A 23,628-nucleotide genomic window follows, 5' to 3' on the forward strand; every position below is an offset into this window, starting at 1 on the left:
CTTCAGAACAAAAACTACCTGAGAGTATATTTTTAAATCATTAAACTAGATGAAAAGGGCAAATATGTAATGGTAAACTTTGCAGCATCTATATATTAATATTCAAATGGTCACTAACTACTCAGGCCATTTGTACCAGCCTAAAAAATATAAGGTCTGGAAGAGTGAGCAAAATGGCTTTCTTAATTGATATAAGAATTTTAGCTCTTCTTACTTTCCCTTGTTTCTTTTCTTCATTCTTTTGGCTACCCTTCCACTACCTGCCTGTCTATTCCCACCTCTTCCCAACATACACATGCACACTTTGTATTGCAGGAGTAAACTGATAGTCATGCTTTGAGTCAGTTGGTAGCTATATTTCATTCTACCTAAGTTTCAGTGACTGCTTCAAAGGAGTTTGGCTTTGTTAAAGGTAATGCTATTTTGGAGTACTAGCAGCATACATTATAAGTTTTAAAAAAAGTATGTGGCATTACAACATATCTGGTGCTTTCTCGTCTTTGTAATTCTTATCCAAGGAATTGTTCACTTATTATTTTCCTCTTATCCATTTCCCACACTGGTGGGTAAGCTCTGTTTCTCCAGCATCTAGCCCAGAGGCTGGCACATGGCAGTCACTAAGTGGCTGTTTCAGTTAAGATTAAAATAAGTGAATGTTTGAAGGAGTTGGAACTGCGTTCAATGTGACATGTCAAAAGATGTGTAGATTATAGAATCCATCTGGCAATAGTGGAGCTCAGAAGAAACTGTGGCAGGGCACCCCTGGGTAGCTCAGCCAGTTAAGAAACTGACTCTTGGTTTCAGTTCAGGTCCTGATCTGAGGTCGTGAGATCGAGCCCTGTATTGAGTTCCATGCTCAGAACAGAGTCTGCTTGAAATTCTCTCCCTCTCCTTCTGTTCTTCCTCTCTGTCTCTATCTATCTCGCTCAAATAAACATATAAATCTTTTTAAAAAATGGGGGGGGGGGGGTGACTGCAGGTGTAGGTGTGTGATTGTGACCTGGTTCCCAAGGGTTTATAGTGGCAGAGCTCTGGGTCCTTGGAACTTCGCATCAGGTGTGATAATTCAACAGTAAGCAACTTGGCTCTTTACATCTGTCCCTGAAACCTCTCTGACCTTGCTTACTCTGCTCATATCCTGGACCTTCAGACAGTCAAAACATGGGTTATAGTCTTATTTTTTAAATCCTCATGGCAAAATGAATGTTTTGAGATACACTTCCATGTGCTGAAATTAGCATTATTTTGGAAAACATACTAGACTATTTATGGTCACTGTTGTAGTAGTATATGGGAGGTAGTTTCAGTTCATGTGGTATAAAGAATTGATAGAGCTGATAAATGGAAAATTTTAATGTTTTATAAAGTACCCCAAATGTCAGAAACACTCTGCAAGTGATCAACTACAAACAAGATTTTTGTAAATTTTAAATTATTTTTCATAAAACATTATCTTTAAAAGCTTTTAGAAATTATTTTATATTGCAATTAAATTGTCCTAATACCATTCTACGATATTTTGAACTCTAAAATATATGCCACAGAGTACATAAATCATTTATATTTCTGATCTAATTTGATTCTTATAAATATTATATGTCATGGTTATTAGTCCTGTTTTACAGATAAAAAATTTGAGGCCTGTAGAAGTAAGTCTGTTAAGTTCTTACACCTGTCAGAGGGAATATTAGGTTAAAATCCAGACAGTGGAGTACATTGTAACCACCTTGCTCTACTGCCTCTTAGAGAACTTAGACTTCTTTATGGGTTAAAATCATAGATCAGATCCCAGGGTCTCTGGGTGGCTCTGACTCTTGATTTCAGCTTAGGTCATGATCTCAGAGTCATGAGACTGAGCCCTATGTTGGGCTCTCCACTGAGTGTGGAGTCTGCTTAAGATTCTCTCTCTCCCCCTCTTTCTGCCTCCATCCCTGTCTCTCTCTCTCTCTCTCTAAAAAAAGAAAAAAAGAAGAAAAAGAAAAAAATCATAGATCATATCCCATGTTTTAACTGAATTTGTTTCTTCTGCTACAGCACCTGCATCATCAGTGTTAAGAAATATCTTAATTGATTTATTTTATTTTTCTAGGCTGTTTTGCTCTCTTTATATATATGTTATTTCTCACTAACCAACCTGCACAGATTTTCTTCCATCTCTAAAAGTGTAAACGTTTATTACATTATTTTAAATCTGTATTCCTCAATGTCCTAGGATGTTGCTGCGTTTTAAACTAGGCATTTTGTAAGTGAAATTAAGTTTTAGGTTTTAGGTATTCAGAAATGTTCTTTTTTTACCCTCAAGTTTTATGTGCATGATATTTTTATTTATAAAATCACATTTTTCTTTATTCTTATCTCTGTGTAATATTTATTAAGAATTATTTTTAAAGCAGTACCAGAAGGAATTAGACTGCTGTGGAAAAGCAACACATCTTGAGTCAGGGTTTGATTGGAGAACGTTGGTTGGAGGGGCATGAACCATCTTTGGGTTTTTCCTCTTACTAGCTATGTAACATTAGTCAAAATTTTTTCCCTTTAAGATATACTCTACAGATCAAGAAATTGGACTATGTTTTCTTTCTGAGTCTTAGAGCTAAGAGAATGGACTTCTGATTCCAGAATCATTTTCTGATACAACTCTTGAAAATCATGAGTTCTGATTCCAAATTAGTAGAGTACAAAGAGTAGTAACTAGATCAGTAGAGCCATTGAAGAGATTATTTACAAATGCAGTCACTGATTTGATAAGTATTTATTGAATTCCAGCTTCTTTTCAAGCATAGTTCTGTACACTAATAGTAGAGCAGGAAACAAAGACCTCTCCCTTTGTGCCACTTACAAAAAACAAAAATATTTATAAATACATTTTGGTAAACATACTTATTTTTGTTCCAAAAAGCAGGCAAAACATTTATAAATACATTTTAGCAAATAACATTTAGCAAATAACATGTCAGTTGGTAATAAGAGTTTTGGCAAGTTGTAAACCCAGGTAAGAAGGGTAGAGAGTAAAACCATGGATGGGAGGGTGGGGATGATATTATTTTATATAGGGTGATCTGGGAATGCCTCTTGGAGAAAGTGACATTTATTTTGAGATCTGAAGGCAGTGATAGAGCAGGCCATGCATTTGTCTCGAGAGGAATATGAAAAGAGAAAGCAGAATGCCTTAGAATTAAGTTTAAGATGTTCATTAGACATTCCAACTAGATCTATAAGTTGGTCTGGGATAGATATTTATATGTAAGTCATCAATAAGTAGGTGATATTGAAGATGTGACACTAAATGATTGCAGCAGGAAAGGAGTTAGATAGAAACGAATCAGGAGAGACAGAGAAGTTGGTGACTACCATATTTGGAGCTGAGGAACATGAGGAAAAACCAACAATTAAAACTCTAAAGAAGTCTATTGGTAGGAATAGAATCAAGAGGAGGCAGGATCATGGAGGCTCAGTGAAGACATTTTTCAAAGTGGAAATGAAAAGAGCAGAAGACCAGGGAGTAAAAGGAAATCTGAGAACATGTAACAGATTTGCTTTTCCCACAGGATTTGGTACTCTGTTCATTGGAAATCCCTGAACATATTAAGTGTCAGGAGGTATAACTTAAAAATATAGTGGAAATAGTTGTGAGGTATATAATAGTGGATCACTCTCCTGGTTAAGCCACACATGTATACCTGTAATGGAATCACCACATCTACCAGTCAGTTATCCAGCCTTTATAAACAAAACAAGTCTCTTAGAAAACAGGCTTTGTAACATCAAAGGAGTTAGCTATCAGTCCTTTTTACCATTGTCCCTCTGGCACCTAAAAGAGTGCTCAATAAATATTTTTTAAATGAGTAAGTGAATCAGTTGAATGATGGAATAATGATTCTAAATTTTCATTAATAGTCAAGACTTGTATATATAATACAACCAAATAGCATGAAGATAAACTAAATGTTATTCACTACTAACTCAGTGATTACCCAAAAACCCAGTCTGTAGGGATAGATAGCTTATATTTCATGTCTTATATGTGAGTTAATCAGGCATCCTATGACCATCCCATTTCTAGTCAGTTATAAATAAGTTATCAAGCTGCATGGAGTCAGTATTCATAGCAATTCTTCAACATGTGTGTCTCTGATAGAATCTTAGAGACAATGACAGTTGGTTCATAGTATTTGAATTAGCTAAGAAGTATGGTTCTCCATACGTATAAACAGTTATACACAAGCACTAGAGACCTCAACATTACATACACGCTGATCTAATTAATGATATAAATTTACCCTCAGGATAGTAACTTAGGTCTGCAAAATATTTAAAGGCATAGGCATCTGTTGAGGCATTAAAAACAATGTTTAAAGGCTTGTGAAATTCAACTTCCAGTAGTAATAATAGCTCACTCTTCTGACTTACTGTGCTAACTTCTTGATGGCTGGTTCCTGAGTCCTAAGCAGTTGGTACCTCCAAGCCATCTGGTGTCTTGTGGCTGAGTCAGCTCCAACAGCATCAAGTCATCACGGTAGGTTCCTGAACTTACTTACCCTGGCTCAGAATTCAGAAGTATGGGTGTTTCCCTAGAAGCAGTAAGGAGTGGTCACACAAGAGTTGCATTTTTTGAGTGAGAAGGAAGTGTGCTAAAAAATCTGAAGACCTTCAGGAAACCTAAGCTTCTGCCTTTGGTTTTGGAGTAGGCACACAGTGAATCTATACCATATAGAAAACTTCCTGCTCTGATCAAATCATATGGTAACTTAAAAAGTAAGGATAGTTCTAGTTTCACATTTCTCTTATATTGAATCAATACACAAAGACAATGGACTTCTGAAACCTCTCATTTGATTCAGTGAAGATATAAGGTGGCTTATGAAGAATTCTAGAAGACTGAGTCTCTGATTTGGCATTATGAAATTCCAGAGGCAATAGGAATTTGGACTTTAAAAGATGTGGCATCAAATAGCCCTCGATGGCTAGTAATTCTTGGAGCATCTAAGTAAGATAGCATCACTGATAAAGCATGTCAATGTTGATGAAGTTATAAATTTTAAATCCTTCTTTCCTATAAGATCAATAAAACTATGGTGGGTTAAAACTACTAGGAATTGATTCTGAATGTTTTGTATTCTAATCAAAGCTTCATCTATCCTTTGAGCTTTAACCTTGCATAGTCTGTGAGTGCATGAGTTTCATGGCAGCTTATTTGACTGCATAATCCAGCTGTTTCCTTCACAGAACTCATTTTTTCCTGTGAGTTTTTATTGACATGGGCTTTTATTTCTTAAGTCTCTGTCTTTGTAAATTACCTGTTTATATTTTCACGCATTTTTCAGTTGTCTGTTTTTCTTGTTGATTTGCAGTTCTTTCTATGTTCAAGGTGAAAATTCTTTTTTTTAATAATAAATTTATTTTTTATTGGTGTTCAATTTGCCAACATACAGAATAACACCCAGTGCTCATCCCGTCAAGTGCCCCCCTCAGTGCCTGTCACCCACTGAAAATTCTTTATGACTTAGCAACAGTCTGGTATGTGTGTGCTAAGTTTTTATACGCTGTCCTTTGTCTCTTAATTTTGAGGTGGACTAAGCCATTAAATTCTCCCATGAAGGTTGTGCTGTTTTTATTTTTTTGTTTATTTCTTTGTTGTCTTATAAACATTCATCCCTACTTTGGAATTAAATTCTTAAATGGTGCATTCATTTTCTTCTAGCTTAAATATTTCTTTAGCACCAGAGACAATTTGGATTTGCTTTTTAATGTATTCATGCAAACAATTATACATATTATATAATGTTATGTTACTAAGCACATAAACAAAGTTTTTCATTTGCTTCATCTGTTTTTTTCCTTTCCTTTTCCATGTTTTCATAACTTGTGCCTTAAAATCTATTTTGTCTGGCCTAAAAACTCCTATCCTGGCAAATATTTTCTGTATCTATCTTCAACCTTTCCAGATATAAATATAACTATGGATATAGATATAGATGTAAATATCTACTAGAGAAATACAATAGCTAGATTTTATATTTTTCTGTTTAAGCCAATGTAATAGGGTTTTTGTTTTTGTTTTTTTTTTTGTATTTTATCAGCTAATTTAACATTTTTACATTTATTTAAATTAGTTTTATTTGGGATTTTTATTGTCAGCCTATTTTGTATTAGTGTTTTATATTTATATTCTGTTTTTCCTCTTTTTCTCCTTTACCATTTCCTGTAAGAGAAACCAGCTTTTTCTCTGCATTCAAAAATCATTTTCTATATGTTGTTATGTGTATCAGGAATCAGTTTTTCTCTCATGGCAAATAGTATTCCACTGGTAGGTAATCTGTGTTGTTGTTGTTGTTTTAATCAACTAACCTCTTAATAGACATCTGGGATGTTAGCTCTTATGAGTAAGGCTACTCTGATCATTTTTGAATGTATATTTGTATAGATATGTTTTGTCCTGCAATATGAATATATTAACACATTATATATTAATATGTTAATTTCTTATAAACTGTGGCCTGGGGACTGGCTGCCTATCTTTGTAAATAAAGTTTTACTAGAACACAGTTATCCATATTTGTTCATTTGGTCTTTTTGGCCACCTTCAAGCTACAGTGACAGTGTTGAATAGTTGCAACAGAAAACATGTGGCCCACAGCCTAAAATATATACTCTATGGCATTTTATAGGAAAAATTTGCTGACCTCTATTGCAAATACTCTGAATTTCATTATATTCTTCTAAAGAGTATCTCCTCTCCCCACTTATCCACCATCCTCCCCTCTCCAAGAATTACGTTAGATTCAAACTGGAAAGTCTGTCTTACCTACTGTGGACAACAACTTATATCTTCAGTCCACTTTTTCCTTACCTGGCCTATGTGGAGTATGTTCTCTGGATGTGTGGGTCAAGTGCCATCTGAAGACAGGCTTCTCTCTTTTCCTTTTGAGATTGGCCCATCAGTTTTTGACAGCTTTCTCCACAGTAGTTTCTGTCTTTACAAGTCTAAAAAGATGGCATATTTTTCACTATTGCTTTAGCCATTTAGTGTCATGCCATCACCACAGCCCACTGTCAGGTCAAAGCTGCAAAGTTGGTAAATGCAACTTGTGCTAGTCCCTTCAGCTCCCCTAAAAGGTTCACCTATCTTTGTTCATTAACCAGAACCAGCCTGAAGTTGTTTTTTGTATTCTGTCTACAAGTGATGGTTGTGATCTCCAGGATGGCTTTTGGTGGGGGGAACTTACTTACCTTATCACTGCAGGAGGGAAATCTTTTTATTTTTTGTCTCTCATACTAGGAATTTCTGCATCATTTATCCTTGAAATATTTCAAATAGTTCCTTTTTACTTTACATTCTTTTCTTTGGGGCTTCATTAACTAGGTACTGACAGTTTTCCTTTCTATAAATTTTTTGTCACTCCTTGACTCTTTAACACTCTCTGATGTGTTCTGTTCAGGAGTCCTTTGCAGCTTGCTGCTTCATTTGTTGGCTGGGTTTGGACTGCATTTTTCTCCATGTCTACTACTCAACTTCTGCCACTAATGACCTTGAAGTATTTGGTGTAGAAGAAGTAAAAGAAAACATCAAGCTTATTTGACTGCCAGTAGCCAAATCTTCTCTGTTAAAGGATAAAGGTTTTGAGATGTAAATGAGCTAGATTTCTAGTATTCCTACCCCCCCCCCCCCCCACTGTGAGGAAGTTTATGACACTGGCTAAAATCCAATTATTGCTGCTTTCCATGGTCAACATTTATTTAGACTTCTCATTTTTATCAGTCTCTTTGCTTACCATTAGTATTCAGTCCAGTCCTGTGAGATCATATTCCTTCTTGAAATACATCATTTAGAAGTTCCTTTTGAGCAGATCTGTTGGTGGTAAATACTCAGTTTTTGTTTCCTTGAAAGATTCTTTATTTAACCTTCAGTCTTGAATAAAATTTTAGCTGAGTTCAGGAGTTTACATTGACAGTTATTTTTATCCTCTTGCCACTTTGAATACACCATGTCTTCACTTCCTTATGTTGGTGCCAAGATGCTATCTTTGCCATTTTCCTAATTCTAAAAACTTTGAACATTTCACTCTTTTAGGATGTTTGTTGTAGAGTTTCATAGATATCCAGTAATTGTGAAGACACTTAGCTAGTTTTTTAAGATTTTTTAAAATAAATAGATATTGAATTATATTATGTACTTTGTACCAAAGATACAGAAATCATAGATTTTACTCTGATATTACAGTAACCTTGTATTCTGAAGAAAAACCCAACTTGGTCATGGCATTGCATTTTTATGCAGTGCTGGATTCAATCTGTTAAAACTTGCTTAACATATTTAAGTCTAGATTAATAAATAAGATAGATTACTACCTTCATTTTTTTCTGAAATCTCTGTCTAGTTTGGGTATCAGAAGTGTGTTTGAAAGTGTTCCTTCTTTTTCTGTTTTCTAGAGAGCTTACATAAATTGAGAGTCTAAGCTTTTTTGAAAGATTGTTAGTTTTGGGACCAGATGTATACTTTGTGGGAAGATATTAAACAATCACTTTTAACTATTTTATGGTTACAGGATAGTCTGCCTCTATTTCTTCTTGGGTCCATTTTAGTAAGTTTTTAAAAATATCTTTTCATTTCATGTAAGTTGTCAGGTTCATTGCCATAAAATTGCTCATATCTTTTTATTTCTTTTTGAACTCAACATTATCTGTAGTTCTACATTCTTCATTTCATTCCTAATAGGTTTTTTTTTTAGTTTTCTTTTTTATTTATTAATTTTTAATTTTATTAGCATTTGTTAAGAACTAGATTTCTCCTTTTTATTATTCCTTTGAGTCTTTGTTCTTTGTGTTTTAAATTCACTTCTCCATTTTCTTTTCTTCTACCCGTAAAAGTACTGCAATATTCTATGATGGAAAAGAATGTTTTTAAAAATATTTTCCCTTATTGAATTACATTTGCAACCAAATGTTAAGTTATTGAAATTATATTTTGGAAGATAATAAGGGCAAGGAGTTATATGTATAAGATTTAATTGTTACTTTCACATTTATGCACTTAAGATTTTTTTATTTTAACATAAATTTCAGAACATCTTAATGTAACTATTTGCTATAAAGAAAGATATGTGTATAGGTTATCTTTGAAGATAAAATTTAAAATGTATGATTTTTATACATGGACAATTAATCTTCCATTTAAATTATTTCATTTGAACTATATAGTATTTACATTTTAATATTTTTAAAAGCCTACTTGAGATAAATACCCAAATTCCTGTTATATGCTTTTAATGGTCTTTTCTTATTATGGAAGAATTTTTAAAAAAAATATTGCATTATTATTTGTTGCTTTTCTAGAAGAAGCTGAAGCATGCATTTCTATCCTGGGTTCCTATGTAAACCATTTGAAGTTTTAAAGTTCTTTTCTTAATTGATACATTAAGTGCTTTCAGCAATTAAGTTGCAAAATTATTTGACTCTAGACTAACATATAAAGTACTTGGTTCTTGCCTCTTATTACCTTTTTTTTTTTTTTTTTTAAGATTTATTTATCTGAGACAGAGCACCAGTGTGCCTGTGCTAGCGGGGAGAGAGGCAGAAGGAAAAAGAATCTCCAGCAGACTCTCCACAGAGCCGGAAGCCTGAGGCAGGGCTGAATCTCAGGACCCTGAGATCAACTTGAGCCAAAAATCAAGAGTCAGACCCTTAACTAACTAGGCCACTCAGGCATTCCTTGCCCCTTAATAGCATCCTTGCAATATTTTAAGAAAGGGCTTGATATTACATAGCACTCCTATTATACATATGAGATATTCCACTTTTCAAGGTGAAAACAGTCCATGCCCTTTCTTCAACATTTTCTGACGTTACTTTTGACAGTTTAGTTTGAAATCCTGAATCGTAGTTATTTTTAAGAATGAGGCTGTATGTAATTTACTTACCGTAAGAGTCCTGGGCTTGCAGAACATAGAGGGAAAAGAGATCTCAGTCTATGAGAGATTTATTCTACATGGTTGTGCTTATCTTGAAAAGCCGCCAAGTTTGCTTTTATGCTCCCAGAGCCTCAAGTGGGAATCAATTAGAGTACCTGCTGTTTTGAATAACAGATAATGGGGGTAAGGTCAGAATTTAGACCACCAACAGTGTTCAATAAGTCAGTAGTATTCTAAAACTACCGTATACAAGATTTGCTTTTTTGTTCAATATACATTTGTTAACTAATGAGCTTGGCAAAAATAACTCATGGTGCAATACAACTCAACTTTATTGAATATACATAAAGCAAAATTGTTTGGTTGTTTTTGTTTTTTTTTTTTTTGGAAATTCAGCATTTGATCCCATGATTATAAGACCTCTTTAACATAAAGGTATTAAGGAGAAAAATACATTTTAGGAACTATAATTCTCAAGTTAGACATCCACTAATTCAAATATAAATGTTTGCACAAAAGTACGTGATAAACAACCTGTTTATTTGAAAATCTAAAATACTACAGAAAAGCAATTTGGTTTAGTCATTGACATTCTTTAAAATAAATCCCTGGATGAATTTTTGGTAAATGATATATGTAGATAAAGCATATAAGTTAGGCTAAATCATCTCCTAAATATGATATATTTAAATAAAATATTTGGAAGCAGAAAAGCAATCACAGCGGATAAAATAAGGTGAATAGAATATATCCCGCTCTTGCCATACATTATATAATTTTAAGAGCTTATAAACATTTCAGAATTCTCTATTTTTAAAGAAAGAAAAAATTGGAAAGTATTATTTCAGGCCTTGTGACAGATTCAGTTTTAGAATTGTAACTGACCTGCTTAAAACATTTTTTTAAATATACCTTTCCCAAAGTATTTAATAGATTTGGGTCATAAGCTAACTTTTATTTTGCAGTTGATTTTTATCTGTTTTGCTTAGACTGCTGAAATAAACCTCCTAAAATAGCCTTTTTATCTTCTCAACCTGCTGGTCAACTGCTAAGTGGCTTCTTTTTCCCTTCACATATGGAGTCTCTCGCCTTTTGTGGCATTCAAGATTTGGTTCCTCAATCTTTAAAATAGTGTTCACTTTAAAATCTTGTTCAAAACTATGCCTTTCACATTGCCATTATTTATTCTATGTTTTGATCTGGCCTCTTCCATCTTCTTCTCCACGTATCTGGACACATAGTAACACAGTCATCTTCACTATGCATTACTCTAATCATCCTTAAATGTCCCTCATGGATTTCATATTTCCATGAAATGTGAATGTGTCCTGTGGGCCTCCTTCTGTCTCTGTTGGCAGCCAGAACTGGGGCTTCGGTTTCTGACAGTGTTCCTTCCTGCCTTTTCTCAGAGTTCTCTTCTTTCACTCTTACTATGTCTCTGCTGCCTTATCCCAGTATTTTTGTTATTCCCTCTAACTTTTCCCCAGAAAAAGTTCGTTGTATCCTGGAGATCTAGGACTCTTTCAAACTGAGGTAAAAATGGCTGGTAACAGAAATATATCTGTTCGGAGTCTGTATTGTATCAAGGGCCAAGACTATCTGATGAAATCATGAAATACTAACTAAGTATAAAACAGAGTGTAAGTGAGGACAGGCTTGAGGACACCAGGCACTAAATTAATACCACAAACACATCACTTTTATTCTTCTAGCCTGGTTCATGGAATGGTACAAATAATGGCTTTTTAGCTTACTCTTTTCTGCTGTAGCTGCTTAACCTTGAGTAATCACTTGTGTTTTAGGTAAAGAAGTATACATATATGGAAATGTATTAAACAGACTTTCTGTTTTTATTGTATCAATATTCTCATCATTATGCATAAGCCACATGCTATTTCAATTATAAGTTTATATGAAAAGTACCTAAAGCATATCTTTCTTCAGTTTCTGTTGTTCTATCAAAATAGCTTTCTCTAAAATTATTGACTTCATCTCAGAAATGCAATGCCTCCTCCTTACTAGTTATTGCCTCGTTTTCAGCATGTTATTTGCACAGGGTTATGGTGCAAGGTAGAGGGTGAGAAAGAATGCAGAACCAAGCTAGATCCGCCAATGGATGGAACTGATTGTGACGCTGGTAAGGTAAGTCATGTTAGTCACCTGAAGTTAGTAAGAATATTGAACAAAACTCAAGAAACTTGCATTTTCTCCTGCCAGTTCTATATGTATCCATCTTAATACTAGTAGAATACTTTCAGGATATATAAAATTTTTCCAGTATTTCATTCATTTTCAATTTTACCTTTTATATTTTTTTCAAATCTATGGTTGTTTTATTAACATAAATGCAGTTATTTTTTGTTGTTGATTATGAGAGTATTGAAAGGTGGTGTATTACTTTAAGAAATGAATTTATTTTTTACTATTTAAAGTAAATATAAGTAAAATAACCACAAATGATAGCATAAATAGTAAAACTTCCAGAGCTGATGAATCCTCTCAGGTATAAAACATTGTCTTAGATAAACAACTAAGTATAATTTTTCCTAGTCATTTCAGGCATCACAAATAAAATATTCTAGTTGACAGTTTGAAGATTAGTAAATATTTGGCAGAGTTGTTTAATTTTTTTAATGTGTCTCATAAAGTTACAGGAAAGTTTATTAGTATACATTTCCATTTCAAAGTAATTATTGTTGAAAAATTATTTTTTTTAATTTTCCTATCAGAATTATTGCAGTTGAAAAATAATTTTTTAAAAAATATGGAGGAGGTAAATCCCATCTAGTTAACTTAATCGAAAGATAATAGTTCAATAGCTTACATTATTTTCTGATTTTTATTCTCTGAAGGGAAAGCGGAATGGTTAATCACTTTACTCATTAGATATAAGATCAGAAACTTTGCCTCTGAAGAACATAAATGTTTTATTACATTTAAAAAGAAAACAACATAAAGGTTACTTGAAGTGAATTAGTGAAAACAATGAAGTTATATGGAACGCTAGCTTAAAAATACAGTGTTTTTAAAAATGGACATAATGGAAATCCATCAATTCCACTTCTAAAATTTTGTGCTAAGGGAATACAAATGTTGTACAAAGAAATGTAGGTGAGTGTAAACACACGCGCACACACAAATGCTTATTATGTAAGGATGCAACTTGTAATGGTGAGGAATGAGAAATAGCAAAAGTATTCATGAGATGAGGAATGTTTACAATGTAGCTGTTAAAAGAATGAGGTAGATATTTACATACAAACTGAAAAGATCTAAAGGACATGATGGTTAATACATAGGCATGTCAGAAAAATGGATACTTTGATACCCCTTGTTATTTACCAAAAAATCAATTATGAATACACATATACATTGTATATATATCCCTAACTAATAGAAAATGATTTGAAATATACACTCTAAACTGTAATTAGTAGTTACCTCTTGAGAGGGAAGTGGAATTGATGGATGAAAGTGTGGGAGTTGAGGGTAAATACAATTTTTTTCCCAGCCCCTTTTGAATGTTTGACATAAGCGTGTAGTCATTTATTTCTTCTATAATTTAATTTAAAAAAGTAAAAATTGTTTAAATACAAAATATTTTTAAGACTAGAAGTACTTCATCACTAGATATAGTCAATTAGAAAATGGTTTCTTGAACGAGAATTTCTGTGAATTATCTGCCAGTTGTTTACCGACTGTGCCAGATGTTTTTCTCTGAGTTTATATGGAGAGTCAGAATCTGGGTTGGTTTTCATTTTTTTAATTATACACAAAAGTACAATAATGTGTGCATATTGGGCAAGCCTCACGGTATTTTGTTGAGTAATTTATCGCTGGAATTATAAAACTCTGCAACAGCAATAATTTTTATCATCCCTGAAACATGAAAACTGTAATAAACAAAGATAACCAACTATTCAGCTATATTTCTTTGAACATCACACAACCCATTCATCTTACTTAGTTTTTCTTTATCACTATAAAATCTCTTCATTTTTATAAACTGATGCCCTAAGTATTTTTCTACTATTATTTTTTCATCTGATATTTATGAGAAAAATTTGCATTCTTGAAGTCTCTAAAATAAACTTATTCTTTTAGCAATCAAAATTGTAATTGCTTATCAAAAGTAAAATGTTTTTGTTTCCCAATAATTGTGCTAACAATGTTCTTTTAGTGGTTCTGTAATGCTTTTTGTATTAAAATTACTAATGGACTTCTCAGTTCCCTAGGCCATGTGGGCTTCTTTAAATGTCCATCTGTTCCAGCTGTTGTAGAAGCCATCATGAAAATAGCTTCCAACACTCTGCAAAGGAGTGCGGTAGTGCTAAAATATTTGAATGCTTTCAACCTCATATAAAACACCGAAGGCTTGGTACACTGCAAACCAAGAAACAAAGCTGGGAATTTTTAAATAATTTGTTACAAAGTTTTGTAATTTTGTAATTTTTATAGTGTATAATGATGTTAATCATCTAGCTGTATAAGTAAAAATATATAATTAAGTCTGAGAAGGTGCATACAGAATTTTATGATTCAAAATAATTGCAATGATAAGGATTTATCTACTATTTCTACAGTTTCCAAATTAAAAGCAGCCTATTTTCTTTCTTTTCCTCTTCTCTTTGTAATACATTCAACTGTGTTTACATTTAACAGATGTTAAAGGGTTGATATATGATTTAGTAAAAACCAAGAAATGTTTGTTTTTTCACTGACAAAACTTACTAGGAATTGGGGGAGGGGAAAGGAAATCAATATAAATTTATTAAAATTTTAGCCTGTTTTGAGGAATTCTACGTAACATATTTTAGTTATTTACTTTCCTATATTGAGATTCTTGAAATTACCATCATGATTCTTTACTGAGAATATAAAGACTGTAATATCCTTACACTCACACATTTGCATATATAATTTATTGCCTTCTGTTCTCCTCTTCTGTCATCCAACAATGTATGTGCAAGATTTGATTAGACAATGATGTTCTCTTTGTCATCTTCACAGAACTCTTCCACTCTGATGATTTCATGAATTTCTTAGACATGTCCACATAGAAATTTTGATAAAATGGAAATACAGTTAATTTTTTTGGTCTCCTAGAAGTAACCTTTATTATATATTTCCCTAGCATTTTCATAAATCAGACCAAATTAGTAGATATGATAAATTTTGTGTTTTTTAAACCAGGTGTAGTATCATTTTTTGAGGCTCAAAAATATAAATGAAGCAAATTATGCTGCCAGAAAAATCTATGAAAAGCATCATTGGGGTCATCTTATATATAAACCAAAAGAATATATTATACAGTAACTTAAAAACTAAATGGAACATATTATATAAAAATTTAAACAAAATGTTTAACACCTTCCTCACTGTTGAAGTACAACATCACCTTGAAGACACAAAGGCAGGCTCTCCATAGTTCATCCAGAGATCTGGTTCTCTGCAAGATGATGGACTTTTTAAATATTATACTATGCTTTCTTTAAATTTCACCAATTTGTGTATGCAGATTTGGCTTGTATATCTATTTCTATTTCTCTTCATCTGCCCAGTGTGGTCTAATTTAAATGATGTACAAGTCCAGATGCTGGTCTTTTCCAGCATATTTTTAGTCTGCTATGAATGCTAACCCAGCCTTTCAATGCCAGCAAGGAGCTATGATTTGCACTATGGGAAACATAAACACCCTTCAAGTAGGCCAAAACAATTTGACCAGTTGAAGTTTGACATCTTTCATGTTGGGTTTTTTTTCATGAGTGGCATTACATTGTTAAATCCTTAAAGCCAGTAAGTTGTTTAAAAGGACCTGTTTCCCCCCTTCTGCAAATTTTCAGACTTAATCTTCACACAAAATCTCAATATAGTGACAATCTTCATACAAAATCCAATGTAATATGCCTATCAATACACTCTGGGGGGATCCCTGGGTGGCGCAGCGGTTTAGCGCCTGCCTTTGGCCCAGGGCGCGATCCTGGAGATCCGGGATCGAATCCCATGTCAGGCTCCCAGTGCATGGAGCCTGCTTCTCCCTCTGCCTATGTCTCTGCCTCTCTCTATCTCTCTCTCTCTGTGTGACTATCATAAATAAATAAAAATTAAAAAAAAAATACACTCTGGGTTGTTGAGATTTTTTTTTTCCAGCACAGATTTAAAACTTCTTGAATCTAAAAGAGATTGAACTTAAAATTTGACATTATTGGGAAAAAAATGCCGAAACTAATTATTTGATCACATAGAAAAGCATTAACTGGGCTCACACAAAACTATGTAGCATAGTTTTCTAAATTCTCTTTTCTGAAAAGCATTTAAAAACATATTCTCAAAATAAATTTTAAATATGAATCAGTTAAGATCAGAATGAATAGAATTTTGGTTAGGTTTCTGGAAACTTATTAATGGCATTAATATAATATATACAATTTATCATTATTAATTATTGTTGACTTCTAAGTTCCTAATATGGGCTTGATGCTTCATTAGAATGAAGGTATGACTACTTGCAAACTCCATTAGGTAAATATGATTATGATTCACATTTTGAAATGGGAAACTTGAAGATTAGAGAGTTTCTGTATTTCTGCAAAATCCTTTATAAGTCATGTTGCCATTAAGTGCAGATAATTGTTTAGGTCTGGAAGGATCAGCTTGCTCAACTCCATCATTATATAGTCATTAAGCTGAATTTTACTAACATTTACTTATTCTCAACATGATTTTGTTCAGTTAATTTTACTTTTAGCATGTTTACTATGACTGATAGATCTGATTTTTCAGGAATAAGGAGAAATTATTATAGTTTACCTTCCAAGTCCTGGCAGCCATTCCTTGGTGGCCACAGAAACTGCTTCTTTTGCTGCCTTTATTTAAAGTTAACGAAAATATAAACAAGAGAATGAGTACATTCCTTTCTCTTCTTTCATGGTTATCTTTCTCCGTTAATAGATACAAAATAAGCTGCAGAATAACTGGAAGGAAATGACAGAATGTCAAAGAATCCAATTGCCTAAATCTTTCAAATAAACACTGTCAAAAGAAGAATTGCTATAATGTTAATGCTTATATTTGAGGGGAACTCTTTCGGGATAAAAGGAAGAAGTCATAAAGGACAGTGCTAAAATTAAATTATACTTTTTTTTTTAATTACAAGGAAAGAAAACCACCAACATTTCAAATCACAACTGCTACGTTTGCTAAAATGTCTGCTTCACTCTAGTTATGGAAGATCATTTATATTTTATTTTCCGTCTCTGTGTTTTTGTCATTTGTCCCTTTTAAATCGTTGTGCTTCTTAGACTGTGGTAGTTTTTCTTTCGTGGCTGTGCCACCCCAAGTGGCCTAAGTACTGAATTCTCAGAGCTGTGGTGCAAATATGTGTGCCCTGTTTTCATAATAAGACCTTATGATCTGACATGGCAACTGGGCGAACGGACCGTTAAATTACTACAACAAGAAGCAAGTGCCAACTTATTTTTGGTCTTTTTCAATTTGTATGTTTGGGGCTTTAGTACACCTGATTTAATCTCAATTCCAGTGACTCTGTAGGCCAGTGAATGATTTTCCCTTGTGCCCTGATTTGTTCACCTAAGACATAACTTTTGGAATAGTGGTGTAAGGCTGGAGAATGTACCAGTAGGACCTCAGCACCTGGACATGTGGCCGGAGAATGGAGCGTGTGGAGTCCCTGTAGCCGAACCTGCAGTTCTGGGATCAGCAGTCGAGAGCGCAAATGTCCTGGGTAAACGCAAAGTTCCTGGATTGGGGGAGGGTGTTTTTGCTTCAATTTCCAAATGCAAAGATTTTACTGATAAACAATGTTGGAAAGTGGAAGAAGCCCCTCAAACCCTACCCCGTGTTGGAAAGCAGAAACAAAATCCCTCAAATTGTGTAAATTATATAAAATCTCCCAAGAAGAAAATAAGACTAACCCTTCATAGAACAAATAAGTCAATGTTACATGCAGTGGTTTCTTGAGTAAATCAAATGAACAGTGTGTTTAAATGAGCAGGGAGACATGCGTTAGAAAAAGTAAGTTGATAAGGGAACCCTGAGAAGGCAGGAAGATGTTAGGACTTACAGGAAGGGAGGGAAGGAGAACAAAATTATTGTCAATGTAAGTGAGCAGTGCTGAAAAATGAAGATGTGCTAATAAGCACGTGCACAGATTGGGAGGCATTTCAGGGTCTGCTCACTCAATCCCATCCTTCCTAGAGTGATCCCAGGAAAGCACATGAGAAAATTATTTCAGCTTTATACTTTTACTCTCGGTGTGGACTCAGTAGCCCGATTCTTTCATAAGCAATTTTAAAGAAAGGATGTGAGAACGTTAAAACCAGACTCCTTCATGAAAATCACAGGCTTTCTATTTTGCCCCCAGCCTCTGCCTTCTACTCCTCTATATCACTGTCATGGCACATTGGCTTTTATTTCTCGTGTGTTTTAGAAATTAAATTGATCAAGGATTGAAAATATATATATATATATATTTATATAGTTTTTAATAAGCATATGGATTTCCTACTATTAGCAATTATTTAACATGTGCACATTTTCAAAGTAGATTTAATATAAAGGAGTATACATTATTAATTTAATGTCTTTTAATTTTTAAAATGAGTCATTAACATAAAAAAAAGATAAAATTGATTATTTGTACTATCTTTTCTAGGCTAGGTTCTGAAGCAAGGGACTGTAATGGTCCCAGAAAACAATACAGAATATGTGAGAATCCACCTTGTCCTGCAGGTTTGCCTGGATTCAGAGACTGGCAATGTCAGGCCTATAGTGTTAGAACTTCATACCCAAAGCCTGTTCTTCAGTGGCAAGCTGTCATGGATGAAGGTATGACTACTTGCATCACCACCATCTTAATTAAGTAGACTTCTAGATTTGCAGTGTTTTTACAGTAGTCGTCAGTGTTATTTTACAGATGCTACAGATTGTATTCTAAGTATTTCCGAGCTCTCTTTCTTCAACCTTTAATGGCATGTAACAATCACAAGCACTGACTACAAGTATATTTTTTTAAATGTAGGGTATATTAAAAAATATATGAAAAAATGTAGAGTATATTATTACAGACAAATTAGATGAACTAAAATTTAAGAAAGTGATCATAGGAAATGCTGATGAGGATGAAGAGAAACTGGATCTCATATGTTGCTGATTAGAATGTAAATGGTACAGCTACTCTGAAAAATAGCTTGGTAGTTTCTTAAATAACTCAACATACATTTATCTTACAATTTAGAAAACACACTCCTGGGCATTTTCCCCCAAAAAATGAATATTTACAACTATAAAAAATCCCATGCCCAAATATTTGTAGCAGCTTTAATTTCAATAGCCAAAAACTAGAAACAACCAAAAAAGTTCTGAGTACTTGAATAGTCAAACACACTGAGGTACATCCATACCATCAGATATTATGCAACAATCAAAGGAAAAAACTATTGATATGTATAGTGACTTGGTGAATTTCAGAGCCTTATGCTGAGTAAAAAGAATCAATCTCAAAATATCAAATACTCTGTGATTCCATTGATATAACATGTAACATATCTATAACATTTATATAACAGATATAATTTATATATATATATATATAATATATATATAACTATAAAACAAAACTGTAGAGATGGAAAACAGAATAAAAGTTGCCAGCCAGAAGTTAGAGATGATGGCAGAGAGAGGGATGGGTATCATTATAAAAGGATAGCATAAGGTAGAACTTTGTGCTGATAAAATACTGAAATATATTGATTGTGGTGGTAGTTGTGAAATCTACACATTAATAAAATGACACAGAAGTATACACATACATGTACCAAAGGCAGTTTCCTGAGTTTGCTCTTATACTCTAGTTACCAAAGTGGAACCATTTGGCTAAACTGGGGAAAAGGTATGTGAGATCTCTGTACTATTTTTGTACCTTCCTGTAAATCTTTAATTATTTCAGAATAAGAATGTTAAGAAAATTTTATGTTACTTTATTATTTAAGAATTACTTAGGGGATGCCTGGGTGGCCCAGTCAGTTAAACGCCGGGCAAGTGCCTGGCTCCTGGTTTCTGCTTGGGTTGTGATCTCAGGGTCATGGGATCTAGCCCCACTTTGGTTTCTATGCTCAGCAAGGGGTCTGCTTGAGATTTTCTCTCCCTAACCCTCTGCCCCTCCTTCTCCTGGTCTCTCTTTCTTAAGTAAAAAAAAATAAATCTTTAAAAAAATTAAACTTAGGAATAACTAATAACTCCTTTTCTAAAAAAAAGGTTTTATTTATTTATTTCAAACAGAGCATGAGTGGGATGGGGAGGAGGGGCAGGGGAGACACAGACACCCCGCTGAGCAGGAAGCCAGAGGAGGGACTCAACCTCAAGACCCCAGGATTATGACCTGAGCTGGAGGTAGATGCTTCACTAACTGAGCCATCCAAGTGTCCAAATAATTTTGTATTACTTAAGATAGTTCTTGCCCATGGTCAATCAGTGAGCTTTCCTTTTTCTAGATGCTTTGGCAAAATCTTGATGTCATCATTTTCATTTTTTCTTTTCTTTTACTGTACATTCAGATTATCAGCAAGGTCACATTAGCCTTATCATTTTTCTTTTTATTCCAGTGTAGTTAACATACAGTGTTATATTAGTTTCAGGTGTACCATATAGTGATTCAGCATTTCCATGGATTACTTAGAGTTCATCAAGCCAAGTGTACTCTTGATCCCCTTCACCTATTTCCCTCATCCCCCTACCCACCTCCCCTCTGACGATCATCAGGATCATCAGTTTATTCTTGAGAGTTAAGAGTCTGTTTTTTGTTTTTTTCCTGTCTTTTCTTTGGTAATTTGTTTTGTTTCTTAAATTCCTTATCTGAGTGAAATCGTAAGGTATTTGTCTTTTTGACTTATCTCACTTAGCATTATATCTCTAGATCCATCCATGTGGATGCAAATGGAAATATTTCATTCTTTTTTTATGGACATGAGCCTTATCTTTGAAATATATCCAGAGTCTGATTGTTTCCTAATATCACCAGAACACCACCCCTGCCTCAAGCCACTGTTTATCCCTGCTGTGGTTGCAGTAGCCCTCTAACCAGTCTTCATGCCTATGTTCTTCCTTCTCAACAGCCAGAGTGATACTTTTAAATTGTCAGTCATGTCCTATTATTCTTTCATTCAAAAGTCTCTAGTACCTTCCTGACTCCCTGAAAGTTCATATTCATTCCTTCTAAGGGAAGGACCTTACAGATCTCTGCCACCTGGCTGCTTTTTACCCTCAGACCTCATCCTCACTGTTCCCCATCACCCTTCTAACCACACTGGCTCCCCTGCTCTTCCCAGAGTAAGTTCTAGTGTCTTGGAAGCTCTTGCTTTCCATGCTGTAACACTGTCTCCTGATATTGGCAGGCTTCATCCTCTTACCTCCTTCAGGTCTTTGGTTAAATAATAACTCAGTGTTTTTCCTTTCCCTGCTTTATTCTTTTTTCATAGAACTCATCACCATCTGCCATAATGCTTATATGTCTTGTCTATTCAGTGCCCCCCCATAATTGTTGGAAGAGCAGGAGTTATCCTATTTTTGCATGCTTTATGTTTAGCCTTGGAAACAGTACAGGAACAAAGTAGGCACAGACTAGGTTAGGTGAATGAATGATGTGCCTTACAGGAATTTTCAACTTGATCTTTCTTGGCCTCTCTTCTTCTTCTTTTTTTTTTTTTTAATTGGAGTTCAATTTGCCAACATATAGCATAACACCCAGTGCTCATCCCATCAAGTGCCCCCCTCAGTGCCCATCACCCAGTCACCCCCTCTCCCTTTCTACCACCCCTTGTTCGTTTCCCGGAGTTAGGAGTCTCTCATGTTCTGTCTCCCTTTCTGATATTTCCCACTCATTTTTTCTCCTTTCCCCTTTATTCCCTTTCACTATTTTTTTATATTCCCCAAATGAATGAGACCATATAATGTTTTTCCTTCTCCAGTTGACTTATTTCACTCAGCATAATACCCTCTAGTTCCATCCATGTCGAAGCAAATGGTGGGTATTTGTCATTTCTAATGGCTGAATAATATCCCATTGTATACATATACCACATCTTCTTTATCCATTCATTTTTCGATGGACACCGAGGCTCCTTCCACAGTTTGGCTATTGTGGCCATTGCTGCTAGAAACATCGGGGTGCAGGTGTCCCGGCGTTTCACTGCATCTGTATCTTTGGGGTAAATCCCCAGCAGTGCAATTGCTGGGTCATAGGGCAGATCTATTTTTAACTCTTTGAGGAACCTCCACACAGTTTTCCAGAGTGGCTGCACCAGTTCACATTCCCACCAACAGTGCAAGAGGGTTCCCCTTTCTCCACATCCTCTCCAACATTTGTTGTTTACTGCCTTGTTAATTTTCCCCATTCTCACTGGTGTGAGGTGGTATCTCATTTTTTGATTTGTATTTGGCAAGTGATGCGGAGCATTTTCTCATGTGCTTGTTGCCTGGCCTCTCTTCTTACTAAATATTCTCCTTGGGATAATATTACTTTATTCAGTAGGTTTTGTTTATCATTAATATGCTAAAGGACACAGATATTTATCTCCAACCCAGGTCTTTCTATCCTGAGTCCCTTCATTGCTTACCCATCTGTTGCATGGACATCTCCACTCAACATCTCATCACTTCTAACTCAACACACCCCTTGCCTTTCTGTCTCAGTCCTACCATGTGCTTCTCTCACAGCACTCTCTCACACAGAATGGCATCATGATCAACCTTGTTCTCACTCAGCCAGAATCATTCTTCCTCAGTCTCCATCCATCTGTACTAAAGCAGCAAGCCCTATTTTTCCCAGCCTTTCTGCTGCCAGTGTGTTTCCTAATGATTGCACTGTTTCTAACCTGCATCCTCAAACAGCTCTCTCCCTTCTCTCTGACCACAATCTTCTCCAGCCCCAGCTCCTCATTTCAGCCAGACTTGCCTTTTCAAGGCTGGATCTGTCAGCCACCATGCCAAGTAATACCCTTCCATGAGCCCTACTGTTCTCAGGACCAACCTCAAAAATAACTGCCTGGTTTCTAAGGCTGTTTGTGTGGCCTGCCCCTTTAGCTTCTCTCACCTCATGTCCACCATTCCCTTCTATGTTCTCCAGCACAGCCCGGCCAAATTCTAGTCCATCCCTCATATACATCATGCTTTCTTATATCCAGGCCTGTAAACATCCTAGTTTCTTGGCATAATTCCTTTTATTTCTCAAGCTTTGGTTCCTCTTTCTCTCTTTCTCTCTCTCTCTCTCTCTCTCTCTCTCCATTTATTTACCTGAAAAATGTCTGTTGATTTTTTTTTGACTCAGTTTATGTCAAGCCCTCTAGGAAAAAAACAATCCCCTGATCCTCCAAATTGGGTATTTGCTCCCTTGAAGCACCTCACAATACCCTTTTATAGCAGATTTTAATGTGTCTCTATTCTCCTTGTTGTCTGTGCTTAATGAACAGACTGGCAAATGTTAAACCTCTGTTAAATATTTGTTGTGTAAATATGAGTATATATACCATACCTCCTGGTTGTAGAAATGATATGACTATTCAAATAATGCAAATAATCATCTAATACTATCTCTGCCTCTAATTGGCTGTGCAATTTAATAATATTAAATTCACTTGAAACCTCCTTGTTCATAGGTAAAATAAGAGAGAGGAAACAGATACCCTCCAAGTTAAAAATAAATTAG

General features: G+C 34.7%; 1 protein-coding gene across 1 annotated transcript in view; it reads left to right on the forward strand.

The window, feature by feature from the left end:
• The window catches only part of ADAMTS19 (ADAM metallopeptidase with thrombospondin type 1 motif 19), a 228,940-nt gene that overhangs the window by 132,247 nt on the left and 73,065 nt on the right, over positions 1 to 23,628 (forward strand). Inside the window, exons 11-13 of the mRNA XM_038551654.1 lie at positions 11,949 to 12,050; positions 17,522 to 17,652; positions 18,583 to 18,755. Coding sequence (XP_038407582.1) covers positions 11,949 to 12,050; positions 17,522 to 17,652; positions 18,583 to 18,755 — 406 coding nt within the window. The remainder of the gene's footprint in view (positions 1 to 11,948; positions 12,051 to 17,521; positions 17,653 to 18,582; positions 18,756 to 23,628) is intronic.

The sequence above is a fragment of the Canis lupus genome, chromosome 11 (genome assembly GCF_011100685.1).
Source record: "Canis lupus familiaris isolate Mischka breed German Shepherd chromosome 11, alternate assembly UU_Cfam_GSD_1.0, whole genome shotgun sequence".
Taxonomy (NCBI): Eukaryota; Metazoa; Chordata; class Mammalia; order Carnivora; family Canidae; genus Canis; species Canis lupus.